General features: G+C 43.0%; 1 protein-coding gene across 2 annotated transcripts in view; it reads right to left on the minus strand.

Moving 5' to 3' along the window:
* Positions 1-24653, minus strand: part of LOC122126710 (complement factor H-like) — a 49192-nt gene that overhangs the window by 19705 nt on the left and 4834 nt on the right. For both annotated transcript variants that reach the window (XM_042701167.1, XM_042701168.1), the window contains exons 2-9: positions 15484-15669; positions 14633-14738; positions 12112-12188; positions 10561-10752; positions 7862-8032; positions 5895-6068; positions 3411-3608; positions 1448-1624 (exon numbers count right to left, since the gene is read on the minus strand). In XM_042701167.1, the coding sequence (XP_042557101.1) occupies positions 1448-1624; positions 3411-3608; positions 5895-6068; positions 7862-8032; positions 10561-10752; positions 12112-12188; positions 14633-14738; positions 15484-15669 (1281 nt within the window). The remainder of the gene's footprint in view (positions 1-1447; positions 1625-3410; positions 3609-5894; positions 6069-7861; positions 8033-10560; positions 10753-12111; positions 12189-14632; positions 14739-15483; positions 15670-24653) is intronic.

A 24653-nucleotide genomic window follows, 5' to 3' on the forward strand; every position in this document is an offset into this window, starting at 1 on the left:
TCTTGCTTTCCTTCCCTCCCTCCTTCCCTCCTTCTTTCCCTCCTTCTTTCCTCCCTCCTTCCCTCTCTCCTTCCTCCTACCCCTTTCCTCTCTCTCTGTGCATGATTTTGAGCCTCACCCAGATGAGAATACTCTCTGAATTTCAGGATCATAGCAACATCTATTAAGTTCTTCTGTCAGGCAGAGGGACAGGAGCCACAGCACAGACATCTCGGAATTATGCAATCATTCTGACTTACTACGACTTCAGAAAGTCAGGGACTCACATTATCACACGCAAGGCAACATGTACTGATTTAAGTTCAAATCTATACATTGAAACTGGAAGACTTTGCAAGCTGATTTCAAAGGCGTATGAAAAATCGAGACCCCAATCCCCAAAGAGACAGAACAATAAAAGATAAGGTGAAAGGTCATGACTGATGTCCCTACCCATTCTATGTCTATGCTACTTAAGATGGAAGATTACCCAGACATCAGCTAAACAATTGCTTAGTAAGACTGCAAAATGAACTACGTATCGAGTTGCTAGGCAATCTGGGCATTTCACCATTTTCATAAAAGGAAATACGATTGTTATCATGCATGAAAGTCAATTCAGTTGAGGAATTAGACCCATGAAAAAGAAAGATAAACTTCTATAACTTTTAAAATTAAAAAAATGAACTAAAGAGAAATACAAACTATTAAACAAAAAAAAAACAGATCTACTCATTGGGCATGATAAGTATTAAGGATAAAATGCAAGCCACAAAAATGAGCACCTATGCAAGATACTTAATTAAAAGGGATTAATATTTAAAATGATCGATTCTGACAACAAATGCCCAAACCTCCACGAGATAGAGTAAAATTAACCGCCATTAACTTATGACTTTAGTTGCTAACCCATTTAATAAAAAAAAGAAACGACTATCAAGAAACACAGCACTCCATCATTGTATAGCCATTTATTATGTAAATAGTTATCTGTGATATCACCCAGTCTTTTCTGAGGAGCTGTTAATATACATAGTTATTGGCACAAGCACTAGATGACATGTATAACATTTCTGAAAAACTACTATTTAGTTACACACCTCAGAGAAATTCAGATACGAGTAGCCATTCTGTGAAAATTGTCCTATTACCTCTTGAAAATACCACTGGCGGTGCTGGCTACCATCGGATTTATTTTCTGTTGCACACTAGAATTCTACAGTCCTTCTCAAGTCAATAGGTAAGTCTCTCAATGCATATAGTAATAGGACAGTGAATATAACGTTGGAATCTTTATGGTTCTACTGACTCACGCCCCTGATAGACTCACGTTGTGCTGAGTACTTGTCAAGCAACTTGGATATTCACTTCCACATCTTTGCAATGCTAAAGTAGGAGATCTTTTGGCATGCTTACAGTGAACAGGTCTTAAAACCCATGAACACGCCTGGCTCTGCCGATTACTTACTGACACGGATGCATTTGAGAGGAGGTTTCCAGTTGTCCTCTGTGCATGTGACCATGTTCAGTCCATTGGGAAGACTGAAGCCGGTGTTGCATTCAACCTTTACAGTCTGACCTTGTACATACAGTCTTGGCCATCTGGGATACCTTCCATTTTCCACATAATGAAGTTCACATTGCTCTTAGGAACATAGAAATAAATGATAAAGAAAGGGGAAACTATTAGTTTGATTAAAATACTAAAATAAAATATTTGCCTTTACAATGTTGTTGCTTTGTATGTCCCTCCTCCATAGTATAACCCCTGCTTTCACTATATTTGATGTCAGTATAACTTGTGGAGGAGATGGGGAAAAACCAGTTGTTTAAGGATACAGGTAGACCTGTTGCAACAATGAGAAGTACAAGTTGTCATGTCCAAAACGAGCTTTACAACGTCGGTGCGGGGGGGGGGGGGTAAGGGGGGGAAGGAGAAGGATTGGGATTGGGGGGGAGGGGGGAGGCTGGGAAGGGATGTGAAGGGTAAACAAAGGAGGAGGCTACAATGCTTGGTAAGAAATGTACGCATTATCCTGCCCATGTAATTGTAACCCCTCTGTACAGTATGTTCACAAATAAAATAAAATAAAATTAAAAAAAAAGAAAAAGAAAAAAGAAATGTAAAAAAAAAAACAAAAACAATGTTTAAGTAAGGATGCAGAGTATCTCGAATAATGTGTGATTAAGAAAAAATAATCAGGCGCCGGTGGCTCACACTTGTAATCCTAGCTACTCAGGAGGCTGAAGTCTGAGGATCCTGGTAGGAAGCCAACCTGGGTAGGAAAGTCTGTGAGATTCTTATCTCCAATGAAGCAAGAAAAAGCCACAAGTAGAGCTGTTGCTCAAGTGGTAGAGTTCCAGCCTTAGTTGAAAAAGCTCAGGTAGAGTATCCAGGTGTTTAGTTCAAGTCCCAGGATCAGCACACACACACACACACACACACACACAAGGAGAAGGAGGAGGAGGAGGAGGAGGAGGAGGAGGAGGAGGAGGAGGAGGAGGAGGAGGAGGAGGAGGAGGAGGAGGAGGAGGAGGAGGAGGAGGAGGAGGAGGAGGAGGAGGAGGAGGAGGAGGAGGAGGAAGAAGAAGAAGAAGAAGAAGAAGAAGAAGAAGAAGAAGAAGAAGAAGAAGAGGAGGAGGAGAAAAGGGAGAAAAGGAAAACTAAAAGTGCTGCCAAATATTTGTTTTCAAATACTTTTTCTTTCTTTTTTGGGGGGGGGTAGTGGTGGGAGGGTCGGTCGTGGGACTTGAACTCAGGGCCTGGGCGCTGTCCCTCAGCTCTTCAGCTCAAGGCGAGCGCTCTACCACTTGAGCCACAGTGCCACTTCCTCCAAATACAATTTCTTTATCTCTAGCTCCTATTGATTAAAACATACGTCAGTATTCTTGTGAAGCTTTTGTCTTTATTTTTCACAGGATAGTCATGAAAGTATTCTTCCTTATGAAAGACAAAAGTGGATTCTTTTTCTCCCACTGCTCTTCCTTTCCCTTCCCTGCTTTAAAGACAGGGTCTTGTCAGGCGGTCTGGCCTGCTTGCAAACTCACCCTGTCTCCATATCCTCAATGTCATCATTACGAGCATGTACCACCATGCCTGGCCTGTGCAACTGAATTAATAAGTCCTGCATACTGTTTGGTGTATTTTCCAATACTGGATGAGACTTGAATTCAGGGCCTCTCATCGTCTCTTGGCATTGTCCTCCAGAATGGAGCTCTACTGCTTGAGTCACATTTTCACTTCTAGCTTTTTGGTGGTTAATTGGAGAAAAAAGTCTCATGGACTTTTCCTGATTCTCAGCTCTCAGCCTTCGGAGTAATTAGGATTATGGGTGTGAGCCATGGATGCCTAGTTAGACTTCTTTTAAATACATATGCATCCTCTCTGCTCGCCCTGAAAGGATTACATGATTGTAGAGGTGTTTACATACTGAGGCATGGCACTTCTGGTGTCCATCCTTCTGCTGTGCAAGAAATAGAATCCCAGTAGGAGTGTGATGATGACGTCACAAAACCACTGTCACAGTAGTAATTGAAAGACGATCCTATGGGCACTGGAAAGTATGGTTTATATCGCTCTTTGTTATATAGATCGCCATGATTTATTTTTGGAAGGTCACAAGGTTTCACTTGCAATAGAAAACAAGAAAGAAAAACTCAGTAGGTCGACTAGATCATATCCTAGACGAATCCTTTCATCCATGAGTTATTTCCTATCATCGACACACACAGAGCATGGAAGTTTCTAGGCCAAGGGAAGTTAGTTTGCTAATGAAGTTGAAACGATATATGCAGGTCACCATGCAAATGTCCTGTGAACACTTGTTAATAGCCACATGTTTAAAATTATGATGCTGTGTAATTGTAGTTTTAATTGGAAAATGACTTTGTTGTTGTTGTTGTTGATTGTTGGGCCTGAACCCTGGGCCTGAGCGCTGTCCCTCAGCTCTTCAGCTCAAGGCGAGCGCTCTACCACTTGAGTCACAGTGCCACTTTCAGATTTTTCTGCTTATGTGATGTTGAGGAATTGAATCCAGGGCCTCATGCATGCAAGGCAAGCACTCTACCACTGAGCCACCTTCCAAGCCCAGAAAAAAATGACATATTTTTAATGCTATAAAATATCTTTAAAAGTTGAGGCATCAGATAATTTCCTGAGTGATTCTGAGTCTACATTTAAACCCAATATTGTGTGCTGCATTATGCACACATAATATTTTCTTCAACTGTGCTCTTTTCATGAGATTATTTAGAAATGCTTTGTATTTTTTATGCCGGAATAACATTCCTTTGTTCTTATGCAGAATAATTCTATCTAGAAACATTATGGGACGTGTTTAAGCAATTTCTCCTTTCCCTCCATACATGCACACAATTATATGAAAGATTTTTAGAAGTGGAGGCATCCATTTTCTTTCTAGTTTGATTCCAGATTCTTTTTTCAAGAGTTTGTACACCCTTGTGATGTGGATTGCGTGTTTGGAATTCATGTTGATCTCAATGTCTTTGTTTAAAGAACACTAGAGACAGAGTCTTTTCTGTCTACTTTCTTGTATCTTATTTCCTTTAACAGATACTTCCCCACTGTCTCATTTATTTATTTACTTACTTGTTTAAGTATTCGTGTATTTTTGTGGGTATGTGTGACTGGGTACACCTTTACTAACTCGTCATACCCCCAACCCTTTAGCCATTGTTTTGTGTTGAGATGAGACTTAGCTCAACTCAAACATGTGATCCTTCTGCCTCAGCCTCCTGAGTAGCTGGGATTGCAGGTGCATTGTGGGCATGCCCGAACTACATATTTTAGGCATTTGGGGACAGAGGCAGAAAGCTGTGTAACTAAAGGCCATTGAACAATCCATGGTATCATTACGTTTTTCCTTTATTATAGAGCCAATGTAAGTATGGAACGTGTTTATGATGTTCTGGTGGATAAAGAGGAATTCAATCATGGAGACAGATGGAAACAACAAAGGGCTGAGTGGATGCCTCACAGAAATGAGATAATCCTGATTCAAGTGTAAGAGGTTCAAGAACTTTGAAAGCCCTTAGTTTTTGCCTCCCTCCTAACAGAGTTTTCTTTCCCTCCTTTCCTGCGTATACATTCAGCGTGGGTTGTAGGTTGGGAAGATGTTTCACTTCTAAAGAACAGACATGGCGGAAGGAATGGCTCTGAGCAGCAGCTCTGAAGAAGTGAGCCTTCGTGAAATAGCCCAGGGGGAGGCCCAGGGATGAACTCAGGCCTCCACCGAGACCTCTGTGAGGAGCCATGTTGGAAACTGATCTCACAGCCCAGCCGAGTTTTCAGCCCACAACAGCCCAAGTCAGCATCCTGGGCAGAGCTCCAACAAGCATTCCATCTCACCAGGCCTCACCCAAGCCATCCCCCAATGCCTGGCCTAGAGAAGCTGTGAGCTAACAAGGACTGTGTACAGAGAATATAGGGTCTTGTTTTGGGGAGAAATGTGTAAGCAGCACAATGAATAATATGTTAAATATAAACATAAAAGTATTACCTAGGAGGGATGGTGGCGTGGTCAGTGGTATTGTTCTTGCCTTGTCTGTGGGAAGCCCTGAGTTCAAATCGCCAGCACCACAGAGCATGGAGTGGCCATCTTCCTCCCCAGTGCTTCCAATTCAGATATTGGGAGCATTTTCTTAATTGGAGAAGCGGATGTTTATGGACATACATTTCATTTGGGGTGACCAGCAATGGAAAGCAGGCTCATGCGGTCTTGTTACTGCTTACTGTCAGCTATTCCGCAAAGCAAGGAACACTGCCCCCTCCCCCCATCTCCACTTCACATACACAGCATCAGAGAGTTCGTTTTTATTTTATTACATCTCTGCTTCTGTACACTTGAAAGGAAGCAGACTCAGAGGAAAAGTATTCCAGAGCCAGTGGAACTTACAGGTGCACCGGGGTGCGGGCACCCACCCAGTGCTGGTGCATTTCACCACGTTTCCCCGGGTGGAGGGGTAAAATCCATTGTTGCATTGGTATCTGACTTCATCTTCAGTTCTGTGTTTAATCCTGTGAGGTGAGTAGACGCCATTTGGAATGTAAGGAGGCTTGCACGTCGTTTCTGCAAAAGAAAGCGACGTGAATGAGGTAGAAGTGGCCGCCCATGAAACTTGATTATGTACATCACCACGAAGACATGACTGTCATTGATCGGTCCTCAGCACTGCACGAAACCACAGGAAAATGAGTGAAAGGAGTTTTATATGCTTCAAGATGGATCACTGAAGCCACTACTAGAGCTCGAACTCAGGGCCTTGTGCTCTTGCTCATATTTCTTGCTTACTGTGGCATTCTACCACTTGGAGCCACACCTCCAGTCTAACGTTTTGTTGGTTAATTGGAGATTTAGAAAGTCTAGGCAGGGACTGCTTTAGAACCACAGTCCTTTGGATCTCAGTCTCTTGAGTAGCCAGGACTCTAGGTGTGAGCCTCTGTTGCCCAGAGAAGCCAAGCAACTTCGTTGAACACACTTAGCCACTCTGAGTGCAAATGACCTGCCGGATGAGTGCAAATGACCTGCCGGAGACTGCCCTTTAGGAATCTAGTGGGCAAGGCTCTGGTAATTCACTTTAGATGACTCTGTTTCTTTTGGCAGCGGAAAATTTGAACTCTTGGCCTTGTGCTAGCTCTGCTTGCTCCCTTGGCTGCCTCTCTACCACTTCAGCAAGGCCTCCGGCTTGACCTCTAACGTGAACATGGAAGACAACTGAACTAGCGCCTCCTTGATGATTTTACTCATGTTTTGTTTTATTATCGACTGTTCTGCTTCTTATAAATTTAGATATAGTGGTGAGTTTGAATTATATACATGCCAAGAAACTAAGGTCTATATATTTGGAGTACAAGAAAACAGGGAGCATTTGCAAAATATTAGCTGAAGTACAGAAAGAAGAGTGCTTTTGTCAACATGAAACTCTATTAATATACTCCAGTTAATGCAAATATCATATTAACATAGTATATGTTATTGTATTGACGTTATTTTACACTATTACCTGCATATAACATTATATTAACATATTAGCATATTATAGATTAAACTATATTACTCTAATTAATATAAAGTATATTTCATTAAACTTTAACCCATTGGAAAGAGATTGAATGCCTATTGAGACCAGTCTCATCATTATTATTATTATTATTGCTATCCTTCTTCTAGCATGATTTCTGAAATTCTTTGTGTATAACTTCTCTTCTAGGTCAGAATAGTGTGAGAGTTCCCCTGTTAAATGAGGCGGCTGCACAGCACACAGTGTTCCCGTGGGGCAGAGTCCAGCTGGAACCTGGAACTCGCTCCCAGCTCTGCTGGCTCCCATGGCGAGGATGCCAGCACAGTCCGGCTGTGTTCTGCAGTGGCTGCTGACTGGTCATCGGTAGCAGCCTGATAGTGAAAACCTCCACTTCCTTTCCCGCAATATGGGTTTTCTCACCTCACCTGGATACAATTTCTTTTAAAAGCTTCCTTCTTGGGTTGGTGTTTGGAGAATTATCGAGTCTGGGGCATTCGGAAACCCGTGACAGGGCTGCCTCTGTCCCCCCAGAGATGTGGCGAGTGACAAATTCATCCCAGATGGTCTCAAAAGGAACCTTGCACGCTGAAGATGCTGGGCTACACTGTTGTGTGTTTTTTTAAAAAAAATAATAGTGAGTCCCTACACAATTATGGCCCTCTAGTTCTGACAATAATAAATTGCTGAATTAAAAGGATGATATTAATGGAGATAATTGGGAAGGGGTGTGTAGCTCAGTGCTAGAGCTCTGGCTCTGGCTGCTAACCCAGAACACACACACACACACACACACACACACACACACACACACACACACAGCGCAGGACTGCCGGTGACGTACCTTCACAGGAGGGCTGTGGATTCCAGCCGGATGCGGTGCACACAGCATCTCCTCTTTCCGTGTAATCAAACCCGGGGTGACATTTATACTGAAATCGTTCATTCTCCTTAAAAACTCTCCCCGTGGACAGAGGGTATCCATTTTGAATTTCTGGCAATGTGCAGGATATTTCTAAATGCAAGGGATTCATTCTGAAGTGTTTATTAGGAATTAATAAGCTTGTGGGTAAATCATATTTACATAAAGTCAGAAATGGTGTTTCCACTCAGGTGAATCAGCTGACCAGGCGAAAAGATGTTTGGACTTGACTGTCTGATGGATGATTTATCTGTGGTTCTGAACTTTCACTTTGGAAAGAAGTTAAAATTCTCGTTTCTAATTTTATTTTGCTTAATGGCAAATCAGTCCTCCTAAAATAAATTGGCAGCCGGTTAGTCATCAGATGTGTGTATGAGATTAAATGCAGAGACGTGTGCTGTGATTTACAGTTTCATCCAATCACCTTCAACAAAGGTGACTCATGCCTGGAACCTTAGCCGTTTTGTAGGTTGAGATCTAAGGATGGCAGTTAGAAACTAGCCCAGGTAGAAAGTCTCTTATTTCTGATGAACCACCAAAAAAGCTAGAATTGGAGATGTTGATTAGTGGTAGAGCGCTGTGGTAGAATAAAAATAGTTAAGGCCCTGGGTTCAGTACTAGTGAAAGAAAGAAAGAAAAAAGGAAAGAAAGAAAAAAAGAAAAAGGAAGGAAGGAAGGAAGAAAGGAAGGAAGGAAGGAAGGAAGAAAAAGGAAGAAAGTAAAGTTGTTTTTTGTTTGTGTCTTCAGCATCCCAACCCAATAAAACAAGCTGGCCATCAGCTTTGGCAGGACTTCTTTCTAATGTTTTTTTTTTTTTTCTCCCTGGGGTTATAACAATGATAACTCCCTTTCCTCCCAAATTGTCTTCTCTTTTTCTCATCCATTCTCCTAGTGTATAACTTAGAGAACTTTCAAGGGGCCATCTCTTGCCCTGCTTGAAATACTGTATTGATTCCCAAATCAGACAGAAGCAGAGCCCAGTGCATAAGCCTGGTGCATTCAGCCCCTCAGGGCAGAAGCTATCTGGTCCTCAGTCCTACTCTGACAGGTCACTGGCCGGCATGAGGTACTCGGGGATCAGGGGCAGCAGACCAGCCCCACAGAGCCGTGTACTCTGCAAGCTACAGCCATGCCTATCCTCCCCATGAGTTCTTACCCCTTCCCTTGTCCTCTTCACTTAAAATCCATCTCCCCTTCTTCCCGAGGCCTTGCCTGAAGCACCAGCAATTCCAGGAGAATCCCACAGATTACAGAAAGCTAGCTGCAGAGTTGCAAATGCCTCCATAAATGGCTGAAGTCTCCAAAATTTGCTACACTGAATAAAATGCTAGCCTATTCTTAATGAGAGAACTCTGTATTTTTAGTGTCAGACTGAGAGATGTCAACAAATGAATAGAACAGAAATGTCTACTCAAATTAACAGAACATAAAATAACCTGCTAAACTAACTAGTTGCCCACAATGTTTGGCACAAAAGTCCAATGTATCCATCAATCATGATGGGTAAGTCAGCAAGAGCAGGACCAAAAACATTCATTAAAGAAATCTTGACCTGGAGTTTAATATAGAGATTTCCAGAAAGACAGAAAATTATTTAGTGGACTCATTTATGTTAAACTTATAGCATGAAACAAAACTAAATGATTCACTTCCTAGAGATGTTCAAAAATATAATATCATCCTGCCTAATCAATCACTGTCGAAACATGGAGATGAATATATTCTGGGGTCAATATTACAACATGTCAGAGAAATTCTGAAATTCATCTGACAGGAGCCAACTTCAGTGTACTTATAGTGAGAATATATTGTGTAATGACCTAGGTTGGAACCTATTTATATTTTGGCAGTAGTGGGCCTTGAACTCAGGGACTCATAGTTGCTTAGTTTGCTTGCTGGGTTTTGGCAATACCACTTTAGCCATGCCTCCAGCCTAGCTTTTTGCTGGTTATTTTGGAGATAGAATCTTATCTTGCTGATTTTCTGCCCATGCTGGCCTTGAACTATGATACTCGAGCTCTTAGCTTCCTGAGGAGTTAGGATTATCCATGTGAGCTACTGGCATCTGACTTCAGGTTTGATTTTCACTGGACCCCTTATGGTCATAGTAATTCAGGGAAAATGATTCAACTGCATAACACAGTTTGTTCAATTGTAAAGTAGAAGTGTTAAGAGAACATTAATCATATATTTATTCGTGTGTGTGTGTGTGTGTGTGTGTGTGTGTGTGTGTGTGTGTACACGTGTTGCTCTCCTAGGGCTTGAATTCAGGGCCCGGGTACTGCCCCTGAGTTTTTGTGCTCAGGGCTAGCACTCTACCACTTGTGCCACCCAGGCTAGCTTTGAACTGTGATCCTCAGATCTCAGCCTCCTGAAAGGCTAGGATTGCAGGCGTGAGCCACTGATGCCCAGCTATCTACCTATTCTCGAGATAAAATAAGATGACCTTTGCAAAAACAAAAAAACAAAAGACCTCCCAAAAGTCTTGAATTTAAAAGAGTACGTATTTCACAAACACTTAGAATTCGTTGTGCTCTTTCGAGCTGACACTTGCTTTGAAACATCTATTATCCTAAGAGAAGCTAACCGCGCGCCATGAGCCGTGAGCAGCCGAATCTCACCCACACAGGCCGGCTTCTCGCTGCTCCAGCGCCCGTCCTCCGCGCAGTGGACCTCCTTGGGGCCCTCTCTTCTGAAGCCCGTGTTGCATTCAAACTGGATCACTTGTCCAAAATAGTACTCCTGGTCCACCTCCATCCCGCTGGTGATAATCCTCCCGTTCTTGGGCTCTGTGAGTGGCAAACACTTCACAGCTGCAAAGAAACACAGTGCTTTCTCACGGCACTTAAAGAACATGGGCATCAGCCAGGGTAGGCTGTAAGAGATTCTGCTTCTAAATGACTCAGCGACCCCAAAATAAAATGTCCCTCTGATTCTTTTGTATGGGATGGCCCTTAGGATGTTAGGTTATGTTTTTGTGATGTCTCCCAGAATTTAGAAATAAGAATCTTGGGATAATAAAGTACAAACTTTCCACGTGTGCTTCAGAAAAAGATGACAGTGTATCATAATATTTGTAAAAGGAAATTTTATGATACATAGTTTAATAGAGGAATTATCTATAGTTTACTTTTCATCTCATTCAAAAATAATTTGAGGGCTTCTTTTTTTTGCACAGGTAGGGTGTTCAAATTTTATTGTACTATAGAGTTACCCTGGATGTCTGTTAAAATTGGAATTCTAGAGCTGTTTCTCTGCACAACTGCAGAGAAACATTGATTGAATGGATGTTTTTTTTTAGTAGCCCAAAGTCTCAGTTTTCTAAAGAAACAAGCAGAGGTGAGTTTGATGGCGCTATTGCTTCAATCATCTTCCTCTTATTTCCACAGATGAAGAATCTTTGGATACTCAAGTAGATAGTTGCACAGCTTTCTCTCTGTGTCTCTCTCTGTCTGTCTCTCCCACTTTCTCCCCCGCACCATCAAAGTAAGACCTGTTATTCAAATTGGTGTTTGAACCCTAGGAAGCGGAACCTACATGTTCTCGTTCTTTCTGTCTCTTCTCTCCACAGTAATTCTCTCTAGTAATTCCTGACCTTTTCCTCAGTAGAAAGATAACCACAGGAGACGCTTCCTCACCCACAGCTGGTGATCAGTTCAGGAGAGACATTTAAGTCATGTTCTGTGTTCCAGTTGAGGCTCCTGTATTTGGGTGTCCCTGCGTGGGATGTTCTTCATTACCAAAGCAGAAAGTCTGATATGCTTTAGGCAAGTGATGCTATGTGTGTATTTCTAGTGTTGAGAAGCCAGAATGAACCCTAGCTTTCCTAATACCAACTAAGGGTTTTCTGAATGCATCAGGATATATTGGTGCCAAGTAGATTATGTGATTTAGGGGAATGAGGAGGGTGATGGGGAATGAACCTAGTCCCTTAGACTTAAAGCACTCTACTACTGAGCTACATCTTCAGCACCCATATTGGGTATATTAAGACACAAAATAATGCAGTGATAAAGTGACCAAGTTCTCTGTTCTCTACTAGAAATCATAAAAATAGTTTGAATGAGAAATATTTAATCATAGGCCTCAAGGATATTTTAATGTGAACCATTTAAAAAAATCTTAGGTAATTCGGGTGTTTCAAGATCATTGTGAATGGGTTTTATACTTACTTTCACATGTAGGAACATCATTGGACCATCCATCTGCTTCACAGTCACGGAAATTAGTTTCACCTACCAATTGATACCTGGAAACCCAAGTAGCAAAATGGTCAGATACTATTGTGCAGCGGTGTTTCTGTGCGGTCCTAGACTCAATGCCATTCTGAGTATTATGTAGGAGCTCCACTTCATGGAAAGATAATAACGAATGTATTTTTTCCTACTTTTATCTTTCTTCATTCATTTCTCTTCCCCCTTGCCTCCATCCTTTCCTGCTTTTTACCCTCCCTCCATTCCTCTCTTCCTTTTACCCATCATTTGTTCGTTCATTCGTTCGTTCCTTCCTTCCCTCCTTCCTTCCTTCCTTCCTTCCTTGCTTCCTTCCTTTCTTCTTTCCCTCCTCCTTCCTTCCCTCCTGCCTTCCTTCCTTCTTTCCTTCCTTCCTTCTTTCCTTCCTTCCTTAATTTCTCTTTTACTCTTTGTCCTCTTTTTCCTTTTCCTTCTCTTTTCTTTCTTCTTTCTTTAAAAGGCTACAAGGCCACTAAATATCTCCACATGGATATTCATCCCCTTCATCTACAAATAAGGATTCTTCTGCTCATCACACAAGTGAAACAAACTTTCTCCCTCACAACATGCTTTATCTTCCTTGGATTGTTCTTGGATTGTTCTTCTTTCTTAAAAAAAAAAAAAGTACATTTTCTCCGTTTTGAGTAAAGCATTTTCTCCATGCTTCGTGCAGAGGAAATGAAACCACAGGTTACCCAGGCAGGTCCCGAGCTCCCCTGCGAAGCCAAATACACCCTTTCCAACAGAGAGAGATTCTCAGAGTTAGCATCCCCTCATTCCACAGCTGGATGAAAGATTCACCTTTCTTCAGAGAGGCAAAAACCTCCCCTCAGCCAAGCTTCCAAATACCATTCACTAGGTCTGATCCTGGACGATCTGAGGACTTTTGTTTTTGTTGATAATTGTCAGTGATTTCTGTAGTAGAGTTCAATTGAGGTGGGAGCTGATTGTTGAGACAGGTTCATAGTGGGGTGTATCAGCATTCGCCCCTAATTTATACACGATGAAGGGCATTAAAGGAGAGTTAGGGTCAGAGGAAGGTAGGCAGCTGATTTTGTTGCTAAGTTTTAGATATGAATTCCTGACACTGGCAGAATTAAAGACAGAAGTATATGTATTTTGTTTTTGCCAGGACAGAGGTGAAACCTGAAAGTTAGCAGACTCTCTTGGAAGGAGAGATTTTTTTTTCTGATTAATATTATGCAGGATGAATTAAGTCCCCCCTCCTTTTTTTTTCTTTTTCTTCTTATTCTTTTTTCTGGTCAGTCAATGGGGCTTGAACTCAGGTCCGAGGTGCTGTTCCTGAGCTCCTTTTGTTCAGGCTAGGGTTCTACCACTTTGAGCCATAATGCCACTTCCAAGAAGAGAGAGATTTCAGAGATGAAGAATGGAGTGAATTAGGCCCAACAGGAATCAATCTATTTGGATATGTGTAATGAGGTCAGCAGTAATGCAAGTTGGACTTTTGAAAGTTGGACTTTTTTTTTTAATGCGTGTTTAAAAATTCTCCCTTGGATAGTGAGCAATGAGAGGCTAGATTCATAAGCATGAGTCTTTATAAGGTGTTTATCCATATCCCAGGATCTTGTCTAAAGACTTTGCGTGTGACCGTATTGATTCTGCCACCATCCCAATGGTACACGTCATAAGCTTCTGCTTTTGTAACACAGGGAATGGAAATGAAGCACTACATCAAGAAATACAGGTAGATGTTGAGCGTTGAAGTTTGGGAATGGGGACTCACTCTACAACCTCAGCTCTCAGGTTTTGGATTTTAACGTCTTAATGTCTCAAGTCAAGATGTAGTCAGGGGAAGAATTATAAGCCTCCACTTGCAATCTCTTGATCCTAGCTACCTTGGTGTAGTGTAAAATCAGAACGACCTTATCCTGGCTTTACCCTACATAACTTTGCCTCCAGAATGATAATGATTTGTGGTCTGGAGAAGAATACTGAGGCAGTCCAGTCGGGAGATCAGCCTCGAAGCCCCCATGGCTGGTCGGGACGCAGGAGCGAGCAATTGTGGGAGGAAAGCATTTTGGCCCCTGCCATCACTGGACTCACAGGTAAGGTGCATGCGCCCTTCACTCTACGAGGGGTCTCCGAGGTAGGTGTCCTACGATGTCCTTGTATTATAATTTCCACCAGCCGTGCGGAATTCCTGTACTCTTTACCTCTCGGAGTGCGGTAAAGCCTTTCGTCGGAATGCTGAGCTAGGCGAATACTGATGTAACTGCTTCTACACTAGGGGAACTAAACTCATTTTAATTTCTCAATGTGAAGGAGGCAAAATGGCATCCAAGTGAGACCCTCCCTGCCACTGCTGAATTCTTCATGTTTCATGTGTGCTGGGCTGTTGTTTTTAAGTAGAACTAGGGGAACACATCACATCACCTTAAAATACAGATCAGTAGAGCTGTTTACAGCTTGAATTCCAAACCTTCTCACGCTGCGTACATACCCTTCGTCACAGGTGTAAACCACCCTGGCACCGAATTCAAACTCGCTTCCCACAGTGAGCTGGAAGGAGCCAAAGGGCATGTCCCCCGGATGTCCACAGGGTCTCTCTAAGATGGAGAAACAAGCACACCACATGCAAGAGTGTGACACAGAGCTGGGGACAGGGACGTTCCAACTACATCACAGGACGGCGGGAGGACAAGGACACTGCAAATGGCAACACTGTCCTTCTGCTGAAAAGATCTACGTGTTATAATCAAACGCTGTATAGGATTGCCCCGCACCAACGTCTCAACACCTGTCATCTTAGCTACTCTGGAGGCTGGCCTCTGAGGATCATGGTTCAAAACCAGCCAGGGCAGGGAAGTCTCAGGTCCAAAGAACAAGCAAAAAGCTGAACGTGGAGGTGTGGCTCAAGGGTCTTGAGTGAAAGAGCTAAGTGAGCACAAGACCCGGAGTCCAGCCTTCATACTGGCGCCGAGATAGAAAGATAGATATGTAAGTACACTTTATAAATAAATAGGAAAATGCATTTGTAGAACTAGCGCTCTCTTTACAAATACTGATGTGACTCGAGGGAGGAAGGATGGCTGCAGGCGGGCATGGAGGTCAGAATCACAACGTGCAGAATGAGTCAAGCCACCCGAGGGCAGGGAGGGGAGGGGAGAGCTGGGGCCACGAGAAGGCAGGGGTGTGCGAGGGTAACCGCCCAATAGCAGCGGTGAGATCCCAGTGACCATGCTGTGTTTTGTACGGCTGGTGTCACTCAGCCCGGACGGTGTCCTGCTGAATACTTAGCATTTTCATAAGGAGCGGTTTCATGGTGTTTAGAAAGGAGCAATGAGCACTTACTCCGACAGACCCGGTTTGGGTTCACAGACACCCATTCTCCACTCCTGCACACCATCTGGATCGTGCCCAGAGTCCGGTACCCCGGCCGGCATTTGTAGACGGCCTGCTTGCCCTCCGGGTAGGTTTGCTCAGGCCAGGAACCCGACAGGACCTCTGTGGTTTTTTTGGGAGGAGGTCCTTGGCAATCTACGAATAAGGAAAATAAAACAAACTAAGCTTGAAATCGCTGCTGGGATGTGTGGCGTGCTTCCATGAACGTCCGTCGACAGGATGGTACAGCTGCAGCTCCACTCGGGTTGCGTTATCAATATGTCTGTGCGCTGAAGGAACCTCAGGGAACAGTGTGAGAAGGTCCTGCCACTCCAGATTCGACGTTCACGTGCCACCCGAAAGCCACACCATAAACGCGTGACCAGATACATGACGACTCCAGTCAGCGCGTGCCACGGGAAGTTTAATGCGCTTGAAGAGAGCTGGAGGTAGAAAGAAAATGTCCAGCTGAAGTTCAGGAAGAGTACAGAAGCCACGCGAAACATGGGTGAAGGGGCCGCTTTGGGAAGAAGCCAACGCCGGCCCTGCCTACACACGCGCACACACACATGCACACACACACGCGCGCGCACACATGCACACACACACGCACACACACAAACATGCATACACACACACACGCACACACACATGCACACACGCACACACACACATGCACACACATGCACACACACGCACGCACACACACACACGCACACACACATGCACACACACACACATGCACACACACAAACATGCATACACACATGCACGCACACACGCACACACACATGCACACACACGCACATATGCACACACACACAAACACACACGCACACACACACACATGCACACACACACGCGCACACACACACATGCACACACACACATGCGCACACATGCACACACACACGCACACACACATGCACACACATGCACACACGCACACACGCGTGCACACACACATGCACACACACGCACACACATGCACACGTGCGCGTGCACACATACACGCGCACACACGCATGCACACACACATGCACACACATGCACGCACACACACGCACACACACGCACATATGCACGCACACACGCACACACGCGCGCACACACACATGCACACACACACGCACACACACACACGCACGCACACACACATGCACACACGCGCGCACACACACACACGCGCACACACACACATGCACACACACATGCACACACATGCACACACGCACACACACACAAATATGCATACACAGGCACACACATGCACACACGCGTGTGCACACACACGCACACACGCACACGTATGCACACACACACGCACAATGCACACACATATGCACACACGCGCACACACACGCGCGCACACACACAAACATGCACACACACGCACACACATGCACACACGCACACACACACGCACACACGCATGCGCACACACACGCACACATGCACACATGCACACACACATGCACACACGCACACACACGTGCGCACACACACGCACACACAAACATGCATACACACACGCACACACATGCACACACACTCGCACACATGCACACACACATGCACACACACATGCACACACACGCGCGCGTGCACACACGCACACGTGCGCACACACGCACGCACACACACATGCACACACACGCACACACACACACATGCACACACGCGCACGTACACATGCACACACACAAACATGCATACACACACGCACACACACATGCACACACGCACACACACACACACACGCACACACACACAAACATGCATGCACACACACATGCACACACACACACACACACACACACGAGGACCAGAGCAGAAGGGATTCTCTACAAACTTGACATCAAATCTGTTGTCACACTGGTTCTGGACTCTACTGCTCAAGAACTAAAAACTACACGAAACAAACAAAAAACCCCAAAAAACAATGGCCCATGGTTAGCCAGGTACCAAGCTGATGGCATGTTGTCCCAACCCAAATGGGCTCAGACAGCTTGTGTGAATGCTGAGGTTATAGAAGCAGAACAGAGATAAACATTCCAAGATTAAATACTGAACGCTAGCCAGCTCCAAAAAGATCAGGAGAGGGGATTTAATTGAACGTCAGATTTTTAGTCACACCGATGAGTTTTATTCCACAGATTCGGATCACATGGTCCCATGCCGCCTGGCAGTGTGAGGTCCTGAGTTCAAGCCCCAGCACCAGCACTCAAGCAAGCAGATGGTTTTCAAAGGAAATCCACAGAACAACGTTAAAACAACTTACAGTTGATGTCTAGTGAGATAATGGAATAGTAGTATCCATGCACAAACTGTCGCAGTAAAGTAGACATTATTATAATACCACTAAGCAAAGCAGAACTCAGTGTACAAAGCACGGGCAGGGATTACAAGAAAAATCGCTTTGCAGTGACAAAAGTTCTTCTAGTAAGAAGTGTGTGACGATTTTCAATGTGGAGCAACTCGTCAATGAGGTCACAGATCTACGAGAGACTTTAGCATTCCTCACATGGGAATTGATGGGAAAAAGAAGAAAAATTTATAAGGACATAAAAATTTGAGAGGTTATAGAACAATGGACCTGATTTACACACAAAGAATATTGTACCCAACAATATTGTAGGAATACATACAATATGTTAAAAATAAATTATATTAGGTGATCACATACATCCTGATAAATCTCAAAATACCCACCTCAATGCAACAACAGAAAGAACTAGTAAATAACTGGAAGCTATAGTGGATTTGTGACTTAGTAAATCTCCTGTAGTGGAGGAAATGAAGGGATCACAGTGGGAATTAGGAAATATTCTGAAATGAATAATATGAAAATCTAGTAAAACTCCAGAAGACCAGGCACAGCTTGAATAACGTGACAGAGTTCCCCCACAAGCTCCACTGGGTTAAATGAGCAAATAATAAAAACAGCAAAAGCAAATGAAAAAGTCCATAACAGACCAAGTACCAATGAAGCTGATCACAAGGTTCTATTGACAACTTAAGTAGAATAGTTGTGATTCTAGGAAGATTAATTAAGAGAGAAACAGAGAAGGAACAAAGGACTATGAGGAGGAGTAAAAAGGAACAACCTAAGACATTTTGGGAACAGTGAAAAGATTTTAGCAGGATGCCATACTTTCAAAAATATGGATAAAATAAATTCCTTAAAAAAAACGCTTAGCAAAATTGACACAAAGAGTCTTTAAAACCACAGGAGTCCTAGAGTCAGAGAGATGAGATTTGGCCTCTGTAGAAAGAGTTGGTTTCTGCAAAGTATTGAAGAAAAAAGAACCTTTCTATTAAGACCTTACAAGACAAGTAAAAATATAAATACATAAATAAATAAATGAGAGGAAATGCCCGAGAGCCACACACTTGTGAAAATTTCCTCAGACTACAAAAGAAAATTAAAATGATAAGCCAGGAGCCGGTGGCTCACGCCTGTCATCCTAGCTACTCAGGAGGCTGAGATCTGAGGATCAGGGTTCAAAGACAGCCTGGGCAAGTCCCCACGAGACTCTTATCACCAATAACCACCAGAAAACCTGAATTGGCGCTGGGGCTCAAAGTGGTAGAGCGCTAGCCGTGAGCAAAAGAACTCAGGGACAGCGCCCAGGCCTTCAGTTCAAGCCTCCCTACTGACCAAAATAACAACAACAACAACAATGATAACAACAACAACAAGAACTTACAATGTAAAAATGGCACTTGCAAAAATTAAAGTTTAAAACTATCTCAGAATCTGGAAAGACAGTGCCGCATTCAGAAGTGTTTGTGGGGGAAAATGGAACTTTTTCATGAGAAAAGTGTTGTTGAAAATACGCACTGTTGTCCCAATCAGGGCTGTTTTAACAGAAATCCTGACATCTCGTGGGTCAAAAAAAACAAGATTCGGGGCTGGGAAGGTAGCTCAGTGGTAGAGTGCTTGCCTTGCATGCATGAGGCCCTGGGTTTGATTCCTCAGCACCACATAAGCAGAAAAAGCTGGAAGTGGGGCTGGGGCTCAAGGGGTAGATTGCTAGTCTACAGCTGAAGAGCTGAGGGACAGTGCCCAAGCCCAGAGTTCAGGCCCCATGACTGACAAAAAAAAAACAAGATATTTTTCATATTCATGGAAGTTATGAAGCATGAGACAGGAGTTTGCTCAAGTATGGTGTACCTTGTTAGTAAAAGGCAGACTTTCCTTGTATGCTGAAATGGGGGGAAGAGGGCAGAAAGGGAGAGAGAGAGGGACAGACAGACAGACAGAGACAGAGAGACAGAGACAGAGAGAGACAGAAACAGAGACAGAGACAGACAGAGACAGAGACAGGGACAGAGATCCAGGCAGACAAACACAATACCGAGATAGAACCAGAGAATGGAGCTTTGGTTTTTCCTTTATAAATGTAGCAATTGCAGCCTGGAGACTCTCCCTCAAAAAACCATCCAAACCTAATTACTTCCCAGAGACCCATGCTAAGGTTTTAGCATATTAGTTTGGAGAGGAAACAGTAGAATATCTATTGTTCAGCGATCTTATTCCTAGAAGTGTATCCTAGAAGAATGCATACATAACGAATTAGATTTCACAGGTGGTAACCATCTTGTTAATAACCATACAATAAAATAATCCCGATATCTATCAATAGTTAAATAAATAAACATTTATGTTGCAAGTATGCAATGGAATATTGCACCATTGCCATACTATGAATAGAAAATAACAAGTAAAAATTTACATAAAATATTATAGGACTATTACATCAATATAAAATGTGGGAAAAGACATTGGCTATAATAAGATATCTATATAGGATGTGAGGCTATTAGAGAAAAGCAAAACACAAAACATGTTTTATGAAAATACCAAGATAAGGGCTGGGAAGGTGGCTCAGTGGTAGAGTGCTTGCCTAGCATGCATGAGGCCCTGGGTTTGATTCCTTAGTGCCACATAAAAAGTAAAAGCTGGAAGTGGTGCTGTGGCTCAAATGGTAGAGTGCTAGCCTTGAGCAAAAGAAGCTCAGGGACAGTGTCTAGGCCCGAGGTCAAGCCCCAGGACTGGCAAAAAAAAGAAAGAAATATCAAGATAATATATTCTCCTAGGAGAAACTTAGAGGTTCTAATTTAAAAGAGATCAGGAAGTGTTTCCTCGGATTCTGGAAACATTATTGTTCTTGCCATAAATAATTGCAGCTATTTGTAAGACAGTATGCACTTGTAATAAGGCCTGCTTATATTTTACCCAAGTGTATGTTTGGTATTTTATATTAAAATATAAAAGTATCAAAATGTGCATATGTAGTATTACTCTTATTTTGCAAAAGATTAATTAAGCACATGGTGCAGAAAAAAAAACAGACAGAAAATTGATCAGCTCATGCCTACTGATTTTAATAGTTAATATTTTAATACTGCCTACTCATTATTTAATATGTAGCAATCTTGATTTAGGATGATTGCATTAGCAAATTCAACACATCCGTGTTTTAAATGGCAGACTCCATACTTTTTAAAATAATTTAGCAAGTCTGAAGTTGTTGTTTTCCTTGCTGTTTGCTCAGCGTTTTGTGGGTGGAAGTGCTCTATGGGCACTTTGCCACATGAGCCAAGCCTCCAGCCCACTTATTTGGTTTTATAATAACGGTATCATATTCTTCTATTCTAGAATTTCTGTTTAAAAGGCAAGGCAGAGGAAATCAACAAAGCCAGATCCTTTGGTGGAACATATCCATGTGAACACATTTTGCATTTCATCAACGTCCACAGGTAGCCATATTTTATGAAGGGAGAAAATTGTTGCACTGGTCTGCCATGTGTACTGAGTTTTTGCTTTAAAGATTTCACGAAGTTTGAGCACATTGGTGTTAAGGAAACTGGGCAATGCAGGTCGACCAGCTTGTTTTATGAACTAAACCTTTCTCCACTAGGTGGTGCTAGTATCCTAGCACAAAACGAACCTCCCCCCCCAATCACTGCCATCATCCAAAGCCTGATGTTTTTGTTTTTGTTTAAAATTGCATGCTCATGTTTTTGCACGGAAAATTACCCTTTAATTGCAGATTGAAATGTGGTGTTTCCCGCCCCCCCCCCCCCCGCCCCTTTCAACACTGAGATCTACTTCATGGTGTTCTGGTTACTGGAAGAAATAAAAATTCCAAATGATAGATTCCAGCACCATGAGTAGAAAATTATTTTCCACGACGATAACATTTTGATAAATTTGGTGCCTTTCCTTTTTTGATCTAATGCAACAAAAGAACAATGTCGATTTTCCTATCAATGTAGTTGATTAAAATGATTTTAAAAAATTACAGCCACCCTCTACTCAAACTGAGAATTCATTCTCAGAGTTCAGCCCTCTGGCTTCCCAGGGGTGTATGATTCTTTGCTAGCCATAATCACGTTTCCAAATAACATCCGTATACTCTCAGTATACTCTAATTCTTGCTTTTGTGAATTTAATTACTTTAAGAAAGCAAAGGATATAACTAAATCAGAGCCACCTCTGATTTTCATAGTTGGCAGAACAATTTTTTGTTACATGCCTGTGTAATAAAATTCCACACCCTTTTGTCTAGCTTTGTACGAATCACTAATTCATCGAGGACTATCGACCTGTGACAGTAAAAATGCTGGGATTGAACTGTCACAGAATTGAGCTGTAACAATCATCAGCTGTAACAAACAACAACTGTTTGCACTCAGTGAAAACGCATGATGTGCTAATTAGTCAATAATAAGTTATTTGGGCTGCAGTATCAAACTGTTGCACGTACGCACATCAACCTCACATATGTGAATTAAAATGGCAGTCCTGAGAAGAGCATGGCTGAGGCTCAGCAAACAGGAAGCAGAGCAAGGCTTTTTAAAAAGCACAAAATGTTTTGGAAAGTATGATTGTTCCTAAAACTTAACAACAACAAAAAGAAACAGCAAAAGCCTCCTGTTTCCAGTTCTAAGTTAATGAGTGCACACACTCTCTCATGTGGAGATATTTACTGGGATTTAGCAGTGACTGTTGCATTCTATGTGTTTGCAATCATTTAAGTGCCAATTAGTTTTGTTTATAGAACACTACATGGTGAACTTTTATTCCCTGGCCTTTGTTTGCCAATTTCAAATTATTTTTGCTTCAGGAATAAGAACTGTGAATGGAGCTAACAGCAGACGAGAATCTTCTGTGTTAGCTTGAGGGAGACAGTTTTATAATCTCAGTTGAAGTCAAAAACAAATGTAGTTGGAAATTTTTAAATCACAATTGTTTCTATTTTCTAAATCTTAAAGTTCTGTAATTGACATACATACACACAGAGTTAATTATGTTGAATGTTTATGTATTTCAAAATTTTTGTGTGTATGCCGGTCTGGGGGTTTGAACTTAGGACCTGGGCCCCTGGTCCTGGAGCATTTTTATGCTTGGGGCGAGTGCTTTACAGGCATGAACTCTACTTTGGGTTTTCTGGTGGTTCATTGGGGATAAGAGTCTCATGGACTTTCCTGCCTGGGCTGGCTTCAAACTAAGATCTCAGATCTTAGTGCTAGGATTACAGGCGTTGAGTCAGGAGTTCCTAGTTCCTTTACAAATTTGTCCCCGTGAAGAAGAGCAAGACAATGCTTGGAAACCACAGACAGTAGGTGAGAGAGCAGGTAATTCCCCAAGGAAATCGGGCAGAACAACAGGTATTTCGTTATGAGGGTTGAAACAAGTCCCTACCAGGATAGAGCTTGAGACTGCTTCAGAATCTAGTTTCTTGAAGTAATTGAAAAGCTTTTAGTGAAAGTTAGTGTCTGTCCCTGTCAGCACCCTAGCGTGCTAAACTGTCGCTATGTTTCCAGTGAGCTTTTGTTAGGCTTGACTGACAGTAAAAGGATCCCTTAAGTAGTCTGGGACAGGGACACTTTAGCAGCGGTGGGATCTTGAGAACACGGATGAGAAGAGAAAGGAAAGAGAAGCAAAACGGGGCCCAGCTTTGCTCTATCACCCAACTGTGGCTCCTCAGTGTTACAGAGCTACTTCTAGCTCGTTAGGTGCACATCAGCCGTTCCCAGCTTTAGCGGCTGCCCTATCCTGCATCCATTCCCACCTTTACCACCCATGCTGTCCTCCTCATCTGCCTAACTCTTCAAACCCTACCCAGGAATACCAGCATGGTATACCTGTAGCCACGTCACTGGAACATCATGAGTTCTAGGCCAGCTTGGGTTATATGGCAAGAGCCTGAGTCAAACAAGCAACCAGCCTGGCCCAGATGCTCTCGATCTCGACTTCTCTGTCTCTAACCAACTTGGCCCCTTGTGCTCACCCAGTGGCAGCTTCCTGCCTTACCAGAAATGATCCTAGACTCCTTTTGGCTTATCTCGGGCATTTCTCCCTCTTTTTCTTTTCTACGAAGCTACCATGTTTGGGGAAGTGGTTCTCATACCGCCTATGGCTTCGAAGTCTGGGGGGGGGGAAGGAATGGCTGGGTGAAGGGGTGGAGCTGTGTGTGGGTGGGGCTGTCAGCACCCCTCCTTTGTAATCTGCAGGCGATCATGGAGTCGTCCACAGTGGCCCAGGTACAAGGTTAAAAGAAGAGCAGGAAACAGACCTACAGACGCTGAAATTCCATCATCTGTGGGTTCAAAGCTTACATTTTTTTAAAGTTGGAAATCGCTTTAATTGAGCTTAAAAATAAAAAACACAAGGAAAGAAAAGAAAAAAAAAACACCTTTTAGAAACCTTGGAGGAAACCTTTCCATAATCACTTTTCTATTATATATTTCCCGTTAACAAGGTTTCTGAGGAACTAGACTTTCTAAGAATGTCAAAACAAATAAGAGTCCTCTATTGAGTCGTTCTGTTCTCTGTATTATTTCAGCTGTTTTAGGTGTTTTCCCATTCAGTCACTTCACTTTTTCTGAGCCTTTTCTTTTTCCTTTGGTCCCCAACGATGCCTTGCAATTTTAAACTAAGATGTAACACATTCTCCCCCTTCCCCGCCATGACACCAGTCTCTCTGACGGAGCACTATGGTCTGAGCTGTGCAGAAGTTGGGAGAGAGGAGTCCGGCGCAGTATTAGTTAAATGCCCACAGAGTACAGACTTTGGCAGAATGGCAAAGGTCCAGGCAGGTGGGGCTTGGGGTGCTGGTGGAAGAGGA

This window comes from Dipodomys spectabilis, unplaced genomic scaffold (genome assembly GCF_019054845.1).
Source record: "Dipodomys spectabilis isolate Male_0828 unplaced genomic scaffold, ASM1905484v1 ptg000288l, whole genome shotgun sequence".
NCBI lineage: Eukaryota > Metazoa > Chordata > Mammalia > Rodentia > Heteromyidae > Dipodomys > Dipodomys spectabilis.